Source organism: Hydra viridissima, unplaced genomic scaffold, assembly GCF_058129835.1.
Source record: "Hydra viridissima isolate aposymbiotic clone 2 unplaced genomic scaffold, HvirCarnegie_v1 scaffold_2, whole genome shotgun sequence".
NCBI lineage: Eukaryota > Metazoa > Cnidaria > Hydrozoa > Anthoathecata > Hydridae > Hydra > Hydra viridissima.
In genome coordinates, this window is record NW_028324301.1 from 12,319,416 (window position 1) to 12,341,794 (window position 22,379).

The following is a 22,379-nucleotide window of genomic DNA, read 5'->3' on the forward strand; positions in this document are numbered from 1 at the left end:
CAACAGCAGCATTTTAGATGATGTTAATGACTCTGATCTATTCAAGTGAAGCTGGCCTACCAGTAGTAAACTAAAATGAGTGTGCTGATATCACTAAGATACAGCCTAATCAATTGTAAAAATTATCTTTTTTTTTTTTTTTGATTGATTTTGAAAAATTGGTTTTCACCATGGTTTGATATATATATATATATATATATATATATATATATTTTTTATGTATTTTTATATATTATTTTTGTTTACATAGAAGCCAGGCTAAAGCGTGCTGAGTCTGTATTTGAGCCAGAGCGGCAAAATTCTATTGAAGGTATTGTTAACATTTAATATTTATCCTTTCATAAGTAGAAAACATATTTCTTGGAAAAATATTTTATTTAGTTTTGAAAGTTACATTCTTTAAATGACCACCATTTTGCTCATCACTGAAGACACACTTTCTAATGTGTGAATCATTAACTGTTCTAATGTTTCTTGGATCTGGAAAACATACACTTGGGTCATTCCAGCTCAATTCAATTTATGCTTGGCACCATGCCATCTCAGATTTTGCTGATTTTTGGAATACAAGCTTGAATTAATAAAAGGAAACTTCACTCCAAATTTTAGTGTCTGACTCCTTACGGTTTCAGAGATATTGATACTTGGTTCCAATCTCTTTTTTAACTATTTTTTTCAGCGCCATTTATTTGTTTGACTCATTGCACGACACAATTAGCTTTAACTTATGAAATACTTGTTTAATAGTGGTAAAAATGTCTACCTAACTATTTTTTAGGGTGAGGAACTCAAAAATCATGGGTAAAATACACAAAAATTTAAGCTTCTATATGAAAATTCAATTTCAAAATGGTGTAACACTTTTCGTAAGTTTTTTGATGCCCCGTACAAAAAAATGTTTATCTCCAGATGCTTAAAAGATAAAATTCTGAAATTTTTTCCTAATGTTCTATATGTAACAAACTCCATAATACAAAAAAACTGCAGGGGTTTTTTTTTTTAAATCAGATTTATTTTTATTCAAAGTTTTATAAAAAAATTAGGAAAAAATTGTTATTTTATAATGAAAAAAAATTATTTGCATTTATTTTTTGCATTTTTTTAAAAGATTTTTAGAATCTTGCTGTCTCAGGTGCAGTTCTAACATATAAACTTGTTTGCATTTCACATCTAAGATCATTATGTTTAATAGCTAAAGGATTTTCTATTTTCAAATCTTCAAACAATAATTATTTTAAAATTGTTTCTTACAGAACTAAAAAATATGAATGATAAAGAAATATGTTCAATTGGAATAACAAATAAAGAAATTTGTAACAAACAAACATATGTAAAATCCCATGATATCAAGAAAGTTTCAAGTCTTAATGATGTTGAAAAAGACTTGATAATTAGTCGTTCTGGCATTCAATATGAAGAAAATGCAACGGTTTGCCTACACCATGAATATGTTTATTTAAAACGTTATTCGGCAATCCACATAACTTGCTGTGATCCATTTAATTCACACAAAGGAAAAAGAAGAAAAGGTATTATTACTTAATCATGAAACGTTTTGAAAACTTTATTGTAATTTTATATAAATTATATATATTTTTACAAAATATTTACTGAAGCAGTAGTTATCACTTATGTTTTTAGGAGGATGTAAAGAAATTAATATGCAACTTGCTAGGAAATTGAAAAATATTGGTATTAATGTTATACCTGGAGAAAAGATATGTCCTTCATGTATGATTAAATTTATGTCATTTAAGGATGATGGACAAATGGAACCAACTTGTAGCCAGGTTTATGAAGATGAAGATAATGATCCTAATATAAACGAGTTGCTAAAAAAAAATCTTAATTCTTCTTTGACGATTATGAACATAAGTCCTCTCAAAATGCATGCAGTAAATAGTCACTCTAGAGTTGCTCTTGGCAAAAAAAAATTGTTACATGTTCAAAAAACAGTAAAGTTAGGCATTGCAAGGACTTTAAATATAGATCCTGAAGAGTTAAGCCAAGAAGATTCCTTCAATAAATTATCTAAGGAAGTCAAAGGTAAAGCAAATGACATGGATATACTTATTAGAAAAATCAAAGAAAAAATGTTAATTTCCAATCGTAATCAGAAAATTCAACTACTAACACTGGTTCCAATTTCTTGGTCACACAAAGATATAGAAAAAGAATTTAATGTTACTAATTACATGGTGCAGATATCACGCAAATTGCTGCAGAAAAATGGTATTTTATCTTTTCCTGAAAAAAAAAAAGGGAAAGAAAACACCTCAAGAATCAGTAGATAAAATTATTGAATTTTATTGTAATGATGAAAATAGCAGACTAATGTCTGGTAAAAAAGATTTTGTTAGTATAGCTCGAAGATCTCACATGCAAAAACGTTTGATTCTCTCAAATCTAAAAGAGCTATATGCAAAGTTTAAAACCTGTTATCCAGATATAAAGACTTGTTTTTCTAACTTTTGCTCACATCGTCCAAAATGGTGCATTACAGTAGGAGCATCTGGTACGCATACAGTATGTGTGTGCACCTACCATCAAAATGTTAAGTTAATGATTAGTGCAGTTGAATTATCAAAGGATTATCACGAACTTATTGATATGCTTGTTTGTAGTAGGGCTAACAAGAATTGCATGATACATCGTTGCCCTATGTGCCCAGAAGATTCTGCATTAGTACATTATCTTGAAAATGAGTTATACTCTCAAGACGATATTGATGAAGATGATGATTATTGTATAGATTATAAACAATGGAAAACAACAGACCGATCTGAGCTATTAAGTCTAACAGAAACGACAAGTAGCTTTATTAATATTTTGAAAAATAAGTTACAAAAACTTACTGTTCATTCTTACATTGCAAAAAGTCAAGCTGCTTCTTTAAGAAAGTTAAAAAATGAGTTAAGTAGTACTGAGGTTGTTGTCCTTTTAGATTTCTCAGAAAATTATGAGTTTGTTGTACAAGACGAAATACAAAGTTTTCACTGGAACAAAATTCAAGCAACATTGCATCCAACAGTAATTTATTATAAAGAAAATAATGTCCTCAAATGTGATTCATTATGTTTCATCTCAGATGATTTACTGCATGATGTAGATATGGTTTATCATGTGATGAAGCTAGCAATTGAACATATTAAAAGCAATATTTCTCATCAAATAGAAACTGTCCATTACTTTTCAGATGGGTGTGTTGGCCAGTACAAAAACTGCAAACACTTCATAAATATATGCCACCATGAACAAGATTTTGGTATGAAATGTACATGGTCTTTCTTTGCAACAAGTCACGGTAAATCACCCTGTGATGGTATTGGCGGGACTGTAAAAAGACTAACTTCAATTGCTAGCCTTCATCGAACAACAACAAATCATATTCTTACAGCATCTGCAATGTTTAATTTTTGCCAAAACGAAATCAAAGGAATTAATTTTTATTACATATCTAAGGATTTAAACACAATAATTCGAAGTGAAATGGAGCAAAGATATGCAACTGCAAAAACATTACCAGGCACTCGCACCTATCACAATTTTGTTCCAATAAGTAACACAAAAATTGGAACTAAAATTGTTTCTGAACAATTGGAGTATTCATTTGTTTTTAATTTTCAAACTGATGAAATTATTAAAGAATTCTTGTCTAATATAAGCATTGGCGCGTTTGTATGTTTGATATATGATAACAATCCATGGATCGGACTAGTTGAGGAAACTGATGTTGAAAATAAAGACTTTCTAGTTAGATTCATGCATCCATGTTACCCTTCAAGGTCATATTATTGGCCTTCTAGAGATGATGTGTGCTGGGTTCCATCAACAAACTTATTGTTAATGATTAATATTCCAACAACTGTTACAGGAAGACAATACAAAATCAGTGAAATAGATCACCAGAGCATTGAAGATAGCTGGGCAAATTTTAAACCAGAGAACTAATTTGTTATCTTTCAAAGATTTTTTATTTTTATTAAATGTGGAAGATTGTCAATTCTTATTGCCTATTAGTTTTAGTTTTTCTCATTGCAATTTAATTATTTTCATGGTTTTAGTGTAATTTTGAAATTTTTTGGGTTTATTATTATAAGACTTTGAATGCGAATAAATCTGATTTAAAAAAAAAAACCCTTGCAGTTTTTTTGTATTATGGAGTTTGTTACATATAGAACATTAGGAAAAAATTTCAGAATTTTATCTTTTAGGCATCTCGAGATAAACATTTTTTTGTACGGGGCATCAAAAAACTTACGAAAAGTGTTACACCATTTTGAAATTGAATTTTCATATAGAAGCTTAAATTTTTGTGTATTTTACCCATGATTTTTGAGTTCCTCACCCTAAAAAATAGTTAGATAGAAATTTTTACCACTATTAAACAAGTATTTTATAAGTTAAAGCTAATTGTGTCATGCAATAAGCCTAAAAAATAAATGGCGCTGAAAAAAATAGTCAAAAAAGAGACTGGGACCAAGTATCAGTATCTCTGAAACCGTAAGGAGTCAGACACTAAAATTTGGAGTGAAGTTTCCTTTTATTAATTCAAGCTTGTATTCCAAAAATCAGCAAAATCTAAGATGGTATGGTGCCGAATTATTTTTTTTTTAGTTGATTTGACATGGAATGACCCACTTATTAGTTCTGGTAATCTGCTGGCTTCAGTTCCTTCACTGTTTGTATCTTATATAAATTAAGCACATGTGAGTTTGTCAAATTTGTCAAATTTGAGTTTTTCAAGTTTAAAAATTTAAATCAAGTTTTTTGATACAAGTTTGTCAAATAGTAAAATTTTTCAAATAATTTGGGTTCAGGTTCGTCAAGTTTTATTTTTGATAAAATATTTCAATCAAATTTACCAAGCTTCACAAGTTTTTGTTCTAAAAATGCTGGACAAATTTGACAAAATTTTATGGCAGAGTTTATCAAATATAAAATTTAAACTTGAAAAAACAATTGTAAAAAGTTGTTTTAATTTTAAATGGTGTTACAACTTTTGGGTATCCCTGTATATATTTTCCTTTTTTTTTTTCTTTTTTTTTTTTTTTCATTAACTATATAGTTAGTTTCTATATTATAGTTTTTACTCTTTAATTTAATTTTTTATGTATTTCTAACTTTATGAAATTTTACAGATATGAATAATCCACAATGGAAGAAACATAAAAAACATGTTTTTATACTAAGTGAGGCTGGAAAACCAATTTATACAAGGTAATTTGCTTTTCATCCAAATAGACTAAAGCCCTTATCTATGTTAATTTAGGTAAAAATAATTTTCTGTTATGAAGTTTATAAAAATATGTTTTAGTTATTAAGTATAAGGAATGTAAAGACAATTTAAATATAAGTAAAGCTTTTAAGATTTTTTACTTTATTTTTTAAATAAGGTATGTGCATTTTGGAGACTATTATAAAAAACTATTACTCAAACATATTTTGAATTTTTAATTTTCACAAAGTAGATTTAAGTAAAAATTCAGCCTGTTAAATGACCACATGTGCTTTCATGTCCATTTCTAATTTAACTTAAAATGAAAATAAAAAATCAAGTTTGCATTAACACCTTTATATAGTTTCTATATATTTTTATTAGCAATTATATAAACATTAATTAATATCAATTGTGGTCAAAATGCATATATTCACATTTATTTAACTTATTTAGCCTCTGTGGAAGTTCTTAGCAGCAGTTTTAATTGACGAAAATCTAAATGATGTAAAATTGAATTATGAAAAACACTGATTAAACAGTGTTTAAAGCAAAATATCTAACACATATTGATACCTGAATGGCAAAAGACCCTAATTGACATTTTCACAAATTTTCAAGAGAGCTACAAAACTGTAAAAAAAGATAACATATTATAGTTGTTTCCATAGAGCTTTTTGAATTGTTTTTTTAAAACAGCTTAAACCTTAGTTATGGAGGTTCATATTTTGGAAAAAATGCAGGCTGACAATACATGTTTACAAAAAAAATCATTTCCACCAAAAATGTCACTTTAGACCTCAGATATATGTATTAAATTATATGCTCATTTTGTCTGCTTTAGCATTTAAATGTAAGACATGTAGCACATAAAATACATAATTTAGCATATTTAGTATTTGGAGTAAATATTTGACATTAAAACCAATCATAATATTATTTGATTTTATTAATATACTTATTGGGATTTTATTTGAAAACGTCGTGGTTGTATGTTAAGTTTAAATGCTGATACAGCGGAGAAAATAGAATTAGCCTCACCATGTACTGATCCAATATTTTGTAAATCTGTAAACAAGTTTGTGCGGTACATCTTTTGTATCCACACACATATAATTATTGTTACAAATAACAACTTTTTAGATAATAATATAGCATAATTAAATTGCGGTACATTTGATAAAACCATAAAATTTATAATACTTGATATTTGCGGTAACAAATAGAATTAGCCTCATCAATAATTATTTTCAGTTTACTTGTATATTTTGATCTGGTGATACGCATTTGTGAGTTAGTTTTTTATTATTATTTGTAAGTTAAACGAAAACTGTGAAATCATTGCTCATAAAGTTTTTAACATTTGGTTTTTGATACCTTAATTTGAAATGGGACATGGTAAGCGTTTAACGAATGAAGAATTAGCAGTAATCAAAGCATACAAAAATACAGGCTTATCTAATCGGGAAATTGCAAAGAAAATTAAAAGATCTTCAAAAGTGGTTAACAATTACTTCAAGATTGGCGTTAATTATGGAGCTTATAAGAAAAGTGGTGGCAAACGTAAAATTGATAATTGTACTAAACGAGTTATTGTACGTCGTGCTGCTGCTCAGCACATGACTGCATCTCAAATTCGTGCTGATTTACAATTACCTGTATCTGTTCAACGTGTGAGACAAATCTTACATCAAGATCCAAACACAGTTTAGAAAAAGCATAAACCAAAACCAAAACTTACTGCTCATCATAAAAAAGTTAGATTACAATTTGCAAAAGAACACATGTCTTGGCAAGAAGAGTGGCATCAAGTTCTCTTTAGTGATGAAAAAAAGTTCAATCTAGATGGTCCTGATGGCTATCAATATTACTGGCACGATCTTCGAAAAGAGAAAGAAACTCGGATGAGTCGTAACTTTGGGGGTGGAAATGTTATGGTTTGGGGGGCTTTTTCCTTTGCTGGAAAACTTCCACTGGCATGGATTTCAACAAAAATGAATTCACAGGACTACATTGACTTATTAGAAATAAGTTTACTTGAACATGGTGAGGAATTGAAGGTTGAAAATTTCACTTTCCAACAAGATAATGCTACTATCCATAATTCAAAGGTTACAAAAGCTTGGTTTAGAGAAAAAAATATTCACGTAATGGAATGCCCGCACGTAGTTCAGATCTTAACCCAATTGAAAATCTATGGGGAATACTTTCTAGAAAGGTTTGTGAAAATGGTAAGCAATTTGAATGCACCTTGGAGCTGAAAACTCATATCAGAGAAGCTTGGAATGAAATATCTATAGAAACTATCCAAAATCTTGTGACTAGTATGTCAAACCGCATATTTAAAGTCATTAAAAATTCAAGAAGCAACACTAAATACTAAATGAGCGTAAAAACAAAATATTTTCTTTATTTTTTGTATATACCGTTAATGAGGCTAATTCAATTTTCTCCACAAATTGAATACTTTTAATTTTTTTTCCATTTGTAATTAATTAAACATACCAATTTATAAACTTTTTAGTTGTAGTAGAAGTAATAAGAAATAAAGTAGATTTCATAATTATTTCACTGCGATTTTTGTTAAATTAGTACAAAAAATAAAGGTGAGGCTAATTCTATTTTCTCCGCTGTATAAGTATATGTATTTTTTACTCTTCCTTTTTCTAATGAAGTATTTATGTTTCTGTTAGCCTGAGTTAAATATGGTTTTGTACATGCAAAGATAATAGATATAGCTCTAAGTAAATATAAATGAGGTATACCTTTAAAATACTTTGGGAAACAATTTTAAAGAATTACCCTTTTTGAGATAAGTTTGCATCTGTACTGATAATTTAGGGTGGCAATTGATACAAACTTACTGTAATTTTACTTAAAAAACTATGGAATGCTATACTTTTTCAGTTGAGTTACTTGGAAGAATTTTCTTAATTTTACTGAGTAATATATTAATTCCATATGTTGTAGCATATTTCCACCAATTAGGCAAAAGAGTTTTAATAACTCCTTACCATTACAAAACCACCTTTTTATCAGATTAGATCCACTTCTGTATCTCATTTTGCTTGCAAACTCTAGCTTCCAAATACCTGGACAGCAGTTAAAAGTCAAATGCACTCTTTCTATATGCTTGTAAAAAAAGATGAATTATGCTTGTTAATTTCCATGGTTATTTGGGGAAAAAAATGGTATTGATAAAAATATATATACAATAATTTTAGTATGATACATAAAGAGTGAAAAAGCAAGAATTTTTTGTCTTTACAAATATAAATTAACTACTGCATTTGATTGTCATTATTTTTATGTCCTTTAGATATGGTAATGAAGAAGAATTGGTAACAATGATGGGATTAATGCAAGCTATTGTCTCTTTTGTTCAAGATTCAAATGACAACCTAAGGTTTTTTCCTTATGTTTTTTCATCTTGTTTTTATAAAGTAAGAAGAGCTTTGTAATATTGTGTAATAAAGTAAAAGCCTAAATGTTAGTAAATACTCTGTATATTTTTATATATGCATTTACATACATACTCTCTCTCTCTCTCTCTCTCTCTCTCTCTCTCTCTCTCTCTCTCTCTCTCTCTATATATATATATATATATATATATATATATATATATATATATATATATATATATATATTAGGTTGGTTTTTTTTTTTTTTTTTTGAATTTGATATTGCACACCCTCTTATTTGGTGAGGTTCAATAAAAAAAAAGTTCACAGATAATTTTTTTTTTGCAAACTGATGATGGGAAGTGGTTCCCCACACCTGCTTTGTAATCCCTTCAGAACCCCTTTTTTGTCTAAAATGACATATTTCTAAAATGTGTTAAAATCAGTTAGTGTCATTGTTACATGCATCAGTTTTACTTATTAGGGTGATAACAATAAAACACATTTATATAGCAGTGACCTATTCCCACACTGCACCCTCAGGGCGCCAGGACCCAGACCTGTTTCTGAAGCCCTTTTAAGACCCATTTTTTTTTAAAATGATAAATTTCTGAAATGTATTAAAACAAACTATTGCCAGTGTTACGTGCACCAGTTTTACTTTTAGGGTGATGACAATTGTATGATGTATATGGTGAGGGTAACTTGGGTCAAGGGGAAGGGGGGTAAAGATACAAAAAGCTGTTATAAGTACTTAAAAAAGGTCCTTTTTTTAACATTTCAGTTTTTTTAATTGTGAATACCAGTGGCCCATATGCCTCAAATGGTGTCCCTCTACCAGCCATTTCTACCTCAGCCATAATTGAAATTTATAAATTTAAAAAAAAACATGTATATATATATATATATATATATATATATATATATATATATATATATATATATATATATATATATATATGCATATTTAAATAGATTAAATTGTTGTTATTTAGAATGATTATGTCTTAACTGTTTCTTTGTAGCTTCAGTTGAAAAATGTTTTCTATGATGCTCAACTACTTGGTAGAGAAGCTGATGTTGATTGTCATTTTTTGTCAACAACTTCATTAAAGTCAGTGGCTAATTTAACTGCCTGTTCTGCACAGTCATTAACTACTTTCATGGCACAAACTATCTTACAAGCAGACTTGTAGTCATCATGATTAGCCCAAGTTTAAGGAGACAATGTCAAGAACTCTTTTGGTAGATTGAGAGAGTCAAACAAGTTCATTGAGCGTCATGTAACAAAGTTAGCTATAGAAAGTTTAGAGAATGTGTAAGTCTTGTTTAGAGCAAGTCTTCTATTGTCACCTGGTAATGCAATATCCTTTTTCTCTTCAACAGAAATTTTATCAATGAATAATGGGAGAGCAGCTAGATCTTCACTTAAATACCAAAACTGAAGTTTAATTTTATTTTTTGCAACATTTGCGACTTTGCTGTCAGCTTGACAATAGTTCTCAATTATATTTAAAAGAAGGAGATCTTTTATTGGTGTTTTTTTTTGTGAGAGGTGCTGAAAACCAGAAATATACATATATTGTGGTTATGAAGAGACATATTCTTCTTAAAATCCCAAGTTCTTTCTCTGTGATATTTAACTGATGACGAAAACCAAAAATTTTTAAACAGTATATACCTTTAGCCATCCATCTTGCACGATGGTAAGCCCCAGGAATGCAAATAGTTGTTGTATCATTATTTTCTCCCAAAAGGAGAAGTGCTAGTCTTCCGAATTCTTTATAATCATGTGGTTGCGTTTCCTTTAAGTATTTTTTCAAATTTTTCACCACATTGGATTTTCAAGATGCAAGCCACTCTTTTTCAAACTTTTTAAGGCATCCAGCTCCGCTTTTATCACTTTCAAGTGGTTCAAACTTTGATTTTTCTATTACCTCCCACTGGGACTTCACTCTACCAATGTTTGGTCCTTTTGAAACAAAAAATGCATCAAACACTGCATTTGCACAGATTTCAAGAATATGATGTCGACAGGCTAAAAACAAAACTCTACAATTCATTGACTTCTGTATGACAGTTATTGCCCCATTATGACTTCCTGTATTACTTGCAGTTGTGTCAAAGCAAAGACCTGCAAGATGCTCCTCAACGCCAGGCCATTCATGAATGAACTCAACACCTTTTGTCCCATTAGAGTGCCAGTACCAGCAAGTATCTCAGGGATCCCTAATAATTTCTCAATATCTAAGCCAGATACAACAATTGGCAGACATTCACGTCTGGTTCTAACAACATTCGACAACATTTTACCATCAAAATGAGCAACTAGTGGAACCAACGGTTGAAAACTTTTTCTTACTGCTATTGCAAGAGATTCATGGGATGTAGTTAGAGCTTACATTAGAGTGGAATGTGAAAATGTTAGTTTATTGTATGAATACCGATTGCAGCTAGGGCTGGTGTGACAACCATCATTGCTTGTTGTAGTGTTATTTTTGTTTGGTCTAATGCTGCATGAAAGAGTTGATTGTCAAGAATACAATGTTTGGATATTGTAATCGAGAGATGACTAGTGCCCATAGTAGAATGTTTTGAATTATTTGGACGATTAAAAGCTTTTTGTGTTTGAATTTACATATTGCAGTCAGAATTTTCATTCAATGAGTAATCTGAATTGCAATCCATTAATGTATCTGTAGATATAATCTTACTTTCTTTATGTTGTTCAAAGGGCCTTTTTTCTTCAAGCTTGTGTTTTCTGTATTTTACAACTGCTTTCTTATACATTAAGTCTTCTGATATCATTAACATCTTTCAAGGACCTCTCTGGTCTATCAGAAATCGTTTATCTTCATTTATCTTGATGAGAGAATCCCATTCACCATGGGCAATATCAAAAAGTGTATTCATCTTGGCAGTGAATTTTTCTTAATAGCTATGTTGAGTAGCTGATTTTAATATCCTGCATTACAATTGCAGATGATTAACTTCATCTGCAATTGTAATGCAGGATATTGAAAGAGTTGACTTTTTGTTTATCATTTCATAAAAAACTCTATGTAGGGCAACACCACTTGTTGGCAACTGACTCGGCCCATCTATTGTTGAGAGAATATGTCCAACTAGCCAAACATTTGTAGTTGAGCATGTTGCTTTCTCTGAAGCAGCCATCTTCTTAAGTCATATTTTTATACTTTTTTTTACTATAATAGAAAGAATATAATAGAAATTTAATATATATAATTATATGATACACCCCCACCCACCCCCTAGTTTCCCTACATTTTTCAATAATGAAATCAAAATATGCATTTAGGAGCGATTTTTGGTAAATAATGCTGAGGGGGTAAATCTAAATTTAGTTGTACTTTCCAGTCTTCTGGGAACTATCTATGTTGTAACATTCTAATATTTTATATTATTTTTTTTTAGATCACTTTATAGCAGTATTTTGTATGAAATAAAAATAGAATTACAAGATTAAGGCATTAGACAAATTTTGGTCAATTTAGGGTTCCAAAATAGGGTTTGGGGGACTACTTTCCATTTTCAGTTTGCAAAAAAATTTTAACTATATACTTTTTATATTAGACCTCACCAAATAAGAGGTGGTGTGATTTAAAACTTAAAAAAAATTTTTTCCATATATAAAAAAAAAACCCACAATATATATGTATATATACATATAATGTATATATATAAATATAATGTATATATATATATATACACTTTATATACATATTGCATATGTATATAATAATTATACTGGTTCATTTATTTTATTTAAACTGCCTGTCCTAAAAGAGGATTTCATATAACTTTCTAATAAAAGTTTAAGAACTAAACTATAAGCAATAAGCTTCTTTATGTTGGCATTTTTAAGTTTGAAGAAGTTGAAACTTTTATTTGTAATTGAATTCAAATGTTGTGAGATTAGCTATTTGTGTAAAGTAATAAAAATTATTATGTTCAATAGAGTTATGTAAAATGTTTTTTATAATCAGATATGTTGTAGCTGGAGAACACAAGTTTGTGTTTCTCACTCGTGGTCCTATCATTTTGGTGGCTGTAAGTTCATCATCAGATTCCCATTCTCAGGTGATTTTCATAAACTATTTTTCTGTAGTGAAATGTTCACAGTCGATTCCAAAAAGTTTGTTTCAACATAGTTTACTATGTTGAAAGTGGTTCACAAAAATTAGCTTTTTTTTTTCATTTGCATTTTAATTATTTTTATGCTAAAGTGTGATTTACTTAATTTCCAGTTAGTTCTTCAATTAACTTATGTCTATCATCAAGTGCTGAGTGTGTTAACTTTTACCCAGCTTACAAAGATTTTTGAACACAGAAGAAATTATGATTTACGCAAATTACTTTCTGGTAGGCAAATCAATTTTGAAAAATGTATTGTTTTTGATTTTTGATAAAAGCCTTATTGACCCTTTCCTCTTTAAAAGCCGTAATACTGGTGCTGTGTTAAGTTTTTTTTTCAACTTCAAATATATTTTTTTAAATGTCTTTGAAGAAATAAAATTTAGCTGATCATTTGTTAAAAATATATGATATAGTTTAAATTGTACTTATTGACAGCGTGTCGTATCTTAATAGCTAATGTCTTCATTCAGCATTAAATGAGTACACTACTCAAATTTTAGCACACATGTTCCTTTGCTATTTTTTTAATTTATAAATTAGTGCATCTTAAACGTTTGTTTTTATGGTATTCTTGTTTATACAGCAAAGCTGTATACTTACATATTATAGGGATAATAGTAAAATTTACAGTATTTTCCAGATATTGCTACAAAATAAATTTAACTCACTTTTCTCAATAAATTTGTGTGGTGTATCTTAAAACTTGCTACTCCCACTTTTGTGAAATTTTGTAGGGCTCTGACACACCTTTATTTATGGGGTTGAGTCTTAGTGGTTATCAATATGCCAAAAATGAAAGAATTTTCAATCAAAATGCATATAATAACTACCTGCCATATAAATTGTAAATACAAATCTCAAATTTCAACTGAACTGAAAATATAGTGAAAAAATCCACCACTACTTGAAGAAATTTAATATCAATGAGAGTACCTTTAACAAAACATGAAGTTATTAAAGAATTTGTGTTCTTTGTTTAGTTTAAAATGTTACTTAAAGTCCTATAGATTTTATTAAAATCATGTTGCTATATGGTTACCTAAATCAAACAAAAGTTCTAAGGAAAAAAAAATCTATTTTTAATTAAGAAATAAAAAAAGAAATAAAAAAAATCAAATAAAGTTCGCATTAAATTAGTTAATTTAGTTTTAAAATTGAATTGATATGTTGAAAGGTTATGATCTTAACAATATATAAAACTAAAGTTTGCTGATAAATCTTTGTCAACATAAATCAGTGAAAATTACAAATGACAAATATGACACCGAAATTATATAGTATTTGTTAGGGAAAATTCTGTTTCTTTGCATTACATATACATTTACTATTTTTACTATGTAAAAAATGTATTTTAATGAATATTATAGTTTACTTTAGGGTTTTGTTTTACAATCAATAGCCTGATTGTAAAACAAAACCTTAAAATAAACAGTAAAGAAGTTGTAAATATTAAGGTGGGCTCAAATAAAATTAAAATAAAAAACTAACAAAAACAAAAAAGAACAAACAAAGAAGTTATAGATTGCATCAGATCACCAGGTATAAGGTTAGATAAATAAATGTTTATCATTTAAAAAGTTAAAAAGAAAAATTATATGTGTATAATGAATTAAATTCAGTTTCTACAATAAGGATTTTCATTACCATCTCATCATTATAGCATTTCAATTTTCACATTATGTTTTTTTTTTTGTTTGTATTTTTCAACATTTAAGTATCAGTTAAGCATAAACTAAAATACAAATTTGTAAATGAATAGTTAACCAAACTAATTTTTCACTACAGCCCATTCTTTTTAAATGTATTTTAATGGCATTTACATGCTTCATAGTAAGGCATAACTGATACAAAATTACTGTAATTTTGTTTGTTGTTTACAATGCTCATGTAGTTTTAAAGTTGATGCATTCTAAATAAATTACTTTTAAAAGAAAATAAGCCCTATTTACTTACTTTACAAGTAAAATAAGTAAATAGGGCTTACTTTCTTTTAAAAACATAGATTAAATATATTGTATATTCATAAAATAAAAAATGCTAACAATATGTGTGTGTGTGTGTGTGTGTGTGTGTGTGTGTGTGTGTTTGTGTGTGTGTTTGTGTGTGTGTGTGTGTGTATATATATATATAATTTCTTCAATGCTGGAGATTACATTGATCTTGTAAACTTGTACAATAAAAATCACTATAAATCTCCATTGATGAAACACCTGGCTGATGCAGAGCTATAAGGCTGCGTTAAGAACAGGAATGACCAGCTTGTTAAAAGCCTGCCACAATTCCTATGCCACACCTATGCCAGAGTGACACAATTGTTTAGTGATCAAAACATCAGCAGTAGTTTTGTCCTAAACAACAAGATGGATTTATCCATTCCAGTATTGAAGCAAAAACGTAAATAAAAATGATTGAAATTAATTCCCAACACATAGATTTCTGCAATAAGTTTAAAAAAAACTTCTAAATGTTGTACGTTTAAAAGTGTCTTTTTTAAATTGTTATTAATAAGCATCTTTTTGAAATAATTCAAGTATTGTAAACATTCTTTAATCTTTTTTAAGGTACTGAAAAGTTCATTGATAACCTTTTAAACCTGATGACCTATGACCCAAGTTTTTTGCTTCAAGCTGTAAGCTCAAACATCTATGTATTATTTCACTGTTTGTATATGTATATATGTTCTAATTACTTTATCTTTAATTTATGTGAAAATTTTACTCTTGTCATGTTTACAGGTTCGATGTCTTCCAATATCTAGCACTGTAAGGGATACAATTGGGCAAGCTCTTCAGTTTGCTAAATGCAAAGTAAAATTTTAGTTTTATCATTTTTTGTAACTTTTATGTGACCTTATTATTTTTTTAATTTTATTTATTTCTTTAGTCAATAGTTTTTCCTTTTAGGAGCTAGTATTTGCAATTTTGGTTGTTGGCAATCAGTTAGTGACAATGGTTAGGCCAAAGAAGTTTAGCTTGCATCCTTCAGGTATTTAGTTATACATCAGGGAACTACTTATTGACTCTTCTGTTACTATTTTGCTTATACAGAGTGTGACATATTTACCCATTGCTTAGATATAAATACACACATTAAAATATTTATTATCCTATAGATTTTTTTAATTATGTACTTTCAATTAGATCAAATTTTTGTTTTGATGATTCAAATCTAATTAAATAAGTTGACTGGAGCGTAATGTATTCAAATAATTGCTTTGAAAATGGTTGATTTAAGTAATGAGAATATTATGAAATAGTTAAATGTTTGCAGAAAAACAGTTTTCAATTTATTCAAAATTTGTACCAAAAGAGCCATCCAGGTTGTTAGGAAGAGAGACATGAAGGAATCATAAGGGAGATTTGAAATTTCTGGTATAGAAATAGGAGGCCATATTTAGTTGTAATATGTTTTTAGTTACATTTACAATATATGTGTTTTCATATATCTAATGTTTTACATGTTAGAAGTATATTTTATTGATAATTGATATTTAAATTGATAATGTTTAAATATATATGCTGCACTCTATATTTAAAGTAAAAGCTAAGTTATATAATTTTCAATTCAAAACAAACAGTGCTTATAATCACAATTGTTTTAACTGCAACAGCAAATTAATCTCCTAAATAAAATTAGGAAAAATATTTTGTAAAGTAATAGTTGAATAGTTAATATGTTTTTGGTTTAAAAAAATTTTCTTTCCAAAGTCACTTTTAGTTTTCAACAAAATGCAGATAGAGTTTAGCAAGTAACAGATTTTTGACATTCATGAGCATGATTTCTTTTATATTGAAATAGAAAGATGGAGAGATAAAGAGGGAAATGGTTGTGTCTAGAACAAGCCAGATAACTAAACAACCTACATAAAGAGATTAACTGGCCCTTGGGTATCATTAAGCTATGGACCATATTATTGGAACTTGTGTTATAAAGGCTATCAGCCAATTAGTAAGTATTCAATGAAGCAGCTACCACAGAAGCAGATATCTTCTTATATCTTAAAAGTTCTCAGAGATAATGAGAAGTTTGGATGCAAGCATTATATCAACTGGTACATGTCCCCTACATATTGATCACAATTCATTTAGAGCAGGGGTTTATATTTTTTGATGTTTGTCAATTAGTTTCAATATTGACTCTTACAATTGACTATAACTTTTTCTTTAAAAATTGTGCAGTCAGAAGAGCAAACAAATGTCTAACAGAAATTATTTCACTCTTCATTCAAATCGACTCTTCAACCAAATAGGTGACACTCAGAAGAAAACGCTATAAGATTTTAGAACAGCACAAAAATCTTTGTATTTTTTTAAAATTTCTTTCAAATAACCACCTCTTAAATTATAGATACCAAAAGATACAAGAGAATCACAGTTGTTTTGCATAATGAAACACCAATCCCCTCCCCTGCATTGCTTACTTAGCAAATGGCTCTTGAAGTTTTCTTAAAGATTTCAATCAATTAACCTAGAATTCACCTAATTTACTTTGAAATGTCAAGTCTGCTTGTACCTCTAATGTCCAAGCTCATTAGAACTTAGATTCTTCAGTTTAATAATAATAATGGCCATAAATCTGTAAAGACAGCTAACAAATTGCTGATAATCATAAATCCACAAAGACTGTTTATAATGACCACAAATCTACAAAGACTGTTAACAAGTTGGTGAGTTGAATGATTTTCAATTTCTTCGTGTCATACACATTTATAAAATTGATTACATCAATGTGTCATACTAATTAATTTAATCAAATTTGGCAAAACTTCTTCTTACCACTTGAGATTTCCAAAGCCTCTGAAAAACAAAGTTTTGTGCTAAAATAAATAAGCTTCAAAAATCAAGAAGTTTTGCCTTTGGAGAAAGCCTTTCAGCTTTGGAGAAAGCCTTTCAGCTTAATAGTCTTCCAGTGGTTTCTAAATCAGGCAGAGGTTTTGATGTTAATACCCTTATTACTTAGGTCGTTAGGAAAGTTCGTAGAACTTCATCTATAAAGATGCAATGAGACAGGAAATAATTAAATATTTATATATCATTTTAAACTGCGTTTAATTATAAACATTTTAAGTACTTGTTGAAGTATTTTGAATGTTTATTAAAAAAGTTATTTAAATTTTACTATATACGTTTTCAAGAAAAAATTTAAAAATGGATAAATTTGAATATCGAGCATATATTAAAACCCGTGCTCTACTTGGAGTTTCAGCACAAGCCATAACCGATGAGTTGGTTTTAGTTCATGGTGACCAAGCTCCAAAATATAGTACAGTTGCCAAGTGGGCTACTTTATTTAAAGATGGTAGAGAGAGTCTCGAAGATGATCCTCGCTCAGGGCACCCTCAAACCACGTATACAGCTAAGAATATTGAACATGTGCGAGCCATTATTGAAGAAAATCCTCATGCAACACATGATATAATTGAAGCCCTGACATCAATTAATCGCTTTACAATCAACGAAATCATTCACAACGCACTTAAAAAAAGAAAATTAACATCACGTTGGATACCCCACGAGTTAACCGATCAAAATCGCAAGAATAGAGTTGAGACATGTAAGGAAAATTTAGCTCTTTTCAGAAACGGTCCATGGAGACTATGTGATATTATTACAGGGGATGAGTCGTGGTTTTATTTGAGACAAGTTGGACACAAATCGGCTAACGCTAGTTGGGTCGGTGAAGGTGAAAGTCCAAGAACTATAGTAAGATGCGACAGGTTTCAGCCGAAAAACATGTTCTACATCTTCTTCAAAACAACAGGTGTTGTTCATTTGGGTTATGTTGAAAAGGGAGACACCATTACTAGCGAATATTATATAAAAAATTGTTTGAAACCTCTTATATGCGAAATAAATAAGCAAAGACCTAAAACAGGCACTCAAAATTTCAAATTTCTCCATGATAATGCTCGACCCCATGTGACTGAAACCGTCACAAATTGTCTAAACCAAGCTGGAATTACAATAATTCGCCACCCACCATACTCACCAGACTTAGCTCCATCCGATTATTGGCTATTCGACTTGATAAAAAAAAATCTTGATGACGATACTGACGTCGAAAGTCAAAAAACTCGCATAACGAAGCTACTTCAAAGTATACCCAAAGAAGAGTATAAAAAAACGTTTGACAAATGGCTTGAAAGGATGCAACTTTGTATAGATAACGATGGACATTATTTTGAACATTTGATAAAACAAAATTAAAAAAAACTCTTCTTTTTTTTTTTTATAGAGGGGAGTTCTACGAACTTTTCTAACGACCTAAGTAATTCCTTTGAGACTAAAATTTGAATGACATTGGTTTACTTTCTCTTGGAAATAGTACCCTGGAAAATGTGTCCTTAATTAACTATTACATTATTTGATTGCATGCTATTTCAAGTTATCAGTAAAAGCTATGATAAATGGGTTGAATTTTTTTGGTACTTTGTCTAGTAATCTAGTCAATAGATGTTTTTGGTAGTAGACATCTTATATTTATTAATTGTTACCATTCAGTTAAAGATTTTATGAATCAAGTTATATTATCTATTGGAGTTTATTTTACATAAATTGTAAGTAGTGTGTGTTATTTTGTTGAAAGGCTATATAGTTAGTATATAATGATTATTTATTTGAGATTCTAAAAATTGTCCTAAAATGCCCAAATATTTGGTATTTTGTCTTAAAATACTTAAATTTTGACTCAAAATTTGTCCATAAAAGTCATGATAATGTTAAATGTTGTCCCAAATCATAAAACTTTACTCTATGTTAGGAGTTTGAGTTTTTAAATATAAATTGTTAATTTAGTTATACATTCAATTGGCTTACACAGTTTATACTGAAAATACACCACTGTGTGCTAAATATTTTACATTTTATATGAATTTCTATCGTAAACATTTGCTGCAAGCAATTGAGTGGCAAAAAATATTATTAGTGGCAATTATTAACAGCAGTAAAAGGTAGTAGTTGCAAAAATGTAGCTGCACATATGGTCATCATAAAAGTAATTTTAGATTTTATTTTTTTAGATCTTCATCTTGTATTTAATCTTGTTAATGCATCTAAGGCTTTTCACTCTGCAGAATCTTGGACTCCAATATGCCTACCACGTTTTGATAATAGTGGCTACTTATATGCACATATTTCTTATTTGAATGATGATTCACCAGCTTGTCTTTTATTATTGTCCTCTGACAGAAATGCATTTTTTCCACTTTCTACATGCAAACGAAAAATAATAGAGGTTTATAAAGTTAATTTTCAATTACTTATTTTTAGCTGAAAATTTTCTGTTATTTATTCTGATGTTATTTTTTAATTAACAGCGTTTAGAAAAGTACAAGTGTTTAGAATCTTTATCAAAAGCAGCTAAAATTGATAACTACAAAATTGGTAAGTTTTAACATTATTTTTATTACTCTTTACTATTCATATTTTTATTATAAATACTAGGGAATGATTTATTTGCTATTATGTTATGGAATCATAAGATCTTTACATAAAATACTGTTTTAAATTTGATTTGTTAACTTTTGTTATTGATTTTTTTTTGAATGCAATCTGTTAAAATAAAATTCCTTTTTTGGTCTTTAATTGCATTAACATGTGAAAATCCCTAAAATTTTATCTCCTAAATTCCAGGATTTCCAAAATTTAATCTCCTAACTTCCAATAGTTCCAAAAATTTTTGTCTTTCAAATATTCTATTGACTATTCTGACTAAAATAAATTGATGAGTCTCTTTTTCTGAAAACCAGTTTTATACTCCTTATACACAACTTATTGAAGGTTTCTGCATTTTGGTCTGTTTTTGTTTCATAAAATGGCTGGACTAGTTCGCTCCATTTTTTGAACTTTAGTTGATGTATGGAGAATTTATAAATAATAGTAGTTAATTTAAAGGTATTCCCAAAGAGTGTATTATCTTTTTTTAGCAACAAAGAATTGAATTATAAAAAATCTGCAAAGGACGCTTTCAAAAAACAGGTTTTACTGTAAAAGGATATGTTAATATTTAGTACAGTTCCTTTATCTTTAACAATAGCTGAACAATGGCACTGCATTTTATCTACACCTCTTTCAGTTAGAATAACATACTATAAGTAAATTCCACAACCTCCCAAAATTCAGTTGGTGGGTTTCTTTTTTAAAAATGCTATTTTAATACCAGTCCATATATTTTCTACTGGATTCATGTCTGATGGCTATGTAGGTTTATCAAAAATCTGAATCTTAATTAATTTGAATTGAATTAATTTAAATTGAAACCAATTTTTAATAGTTGAGTACAAATATCCATTTTAAAGGCATTTTATACTCAGCTCAGGCTAGCATGGTTTTTTGAAGAATATTATTTTGGAGATATTAATTCATTTTACCTTAAATCCTAAACATAGGTCTAACTTCATAGTAGAAGAAACCGCCCAAATGTTGATTTTTGGTCTGCTGTGCTACACAGTTTGTAAAGTATACTGTTAGTAAAATCTAATGGAGCTGTTCATGGCTGACAATGCAAACAGATTTTTTTAAACAATACAAAAAAATTTTTTTTAAATGATTTTTAAAAATTTTATTAGTGACTAACCTGAACATTCAAAAGCATCAATACATTAGCAACCATGGGAGGTGAAAGTTGAACAGTATTTTGAATTTCTTTATAGGTTTTATCTTGTTTATGGATGTTTCTGATCACACATTTTTTCTCATTAAAATTCTTTGCCCATTTTAAAAATGAGTTTTAAGTTTTTCAGGTAAAAAAATAAGTATGTATTGTTTAGAGAAACTAACTTAATGACAACATTGTTTTTTCTCTATGACATGTTTTGCTGCTAGTTTAGTGAAGAATTTAGTATTTAAACCAAATCACTCCATAGCTGCAATCAAAGTTTTTTTTGTAAACTTGTGGTTGATTTTTGCGGAAATCTTTTTTAATTATATATACTTTAAATGTTTTAGTCTTCAAAAAGATGTTATGTTAATACATCATATTATGTTAATTTGTTCTCTCATCTAATGAGAGTATATATAAACATAATAAACTAAAATGTTCATAAAACTTATTCCTGAAAAAACATTCTTTTTTAAACTCTTAGAACAAGTAGGTATCTCAGAATTGCGACATTTTGTCTATAAATCACGAAGTACTGCCCAATTCACCTCTCCTGCAATTGGACATCCTTATACTTCTGATGAAGAACAAGAAAGGTTTATATTGTTTGATTTTTTTAATAAGGTTATGATAATTTTAAAGATATATTATGAAAGTTTGAGTAAATTTTTTTAAGTAGGTTCTCCTAAAAACTCCAATTTTGTTGAAGCAGATATCCCTGAAAACTCTGAGCAATTTCAGAGTTTAAGTTGATTATAGAAGAAAAAAGTTCTTGGGGCTTTTAGGAATAGGAATCAATATGCAATACTCAAAGTTCTCTCATTTTTTAAAAATGTTATTATATACACAAAATAAACAAAAATACACAAATGTATCAATCACCAAAGTAATTGCAGTTAGAGGCAACTACTTTCTTTTATTTATCAAATAAGCCATGGATCCCATCCTTGTAGAATTCTGTTGGTATGGATGCGAAAAAATCACCCAATCATTCTTAAAGACTT

General features: G+C 28.8%; 2 protein-coding genes across 6 annotated transcripts in view; both read left to right on the top strand.

Annotated features, from left to right (window-relative positions):
• Positions 1-22,379, top strand: part of LOC145197487 (protein SAND-like) — a 54,610-nt gene that overhangs the window by 24,947 nt on the left and 7,284 nt on the right. For 4 of the 5 annotated variants that reach the window (XM_090080198.1, XM_090080201.1, XM_090080199.1 and 1 more), the window contains 11 exons: positions 251-310; positions 5,142-5,220; positions 8,538-8,624; positions 12,627-12,720; positions 12,888-13,002; positions 15,339-15,406; positions 15,513-15,584; positions 15,681-15,762; positions 19,796-20,010; positions 20,093-20,159; positions 21,860-21,971. In XM_090080198.1, the coding sequence (XP_089936324.1) occupies positions 251-310; positions 5,142-5,220; positions 8,538-8,624; positions 12,627-12,720; positions 12,888-13,002; positions 15,339-15,406; positions 15,513-15,584; positions 15,681-15,762; positions 19,796-20,010; positions 20,093-20,159; positions 21,860-21,971 (1,051 nt within the window). Of the gene's footprint in view, positions 1-250; positions 311-5,141; positions 5,221-8,537; positions 8,625-12,626; positions 12,721-12,887; positions 13,003-15,338; positions 15,407-15,512; positions 15,585-15,667; positions 15,763-19,795; positions 20,011-20,092; positions 20,160-21,859; positions 21,972-22,379 lie in introns of all 5 variants that reach the window. The other variant, XR_016450182.1, reaches the window with a different exon arrangement.
• On the top strand, positions 769-4,137 carry LOC145202497 (uncharacterized). Its single transcript, XM_080075463.2, has 2 exons — positions 769-1,529; positions 1,642-4,137. The coding sequence occupies exon 2, from the start codon at positions 2,182-2,184 to the stop codon at positions 3,949-3,951; it is 1,770 nt and encodes a 589-aa protein (XP_079931589.2). The 5' UTR covers positions 769-1,529; positions 1,642-2,181; the 3' UTR covers positions 3,952-4,137.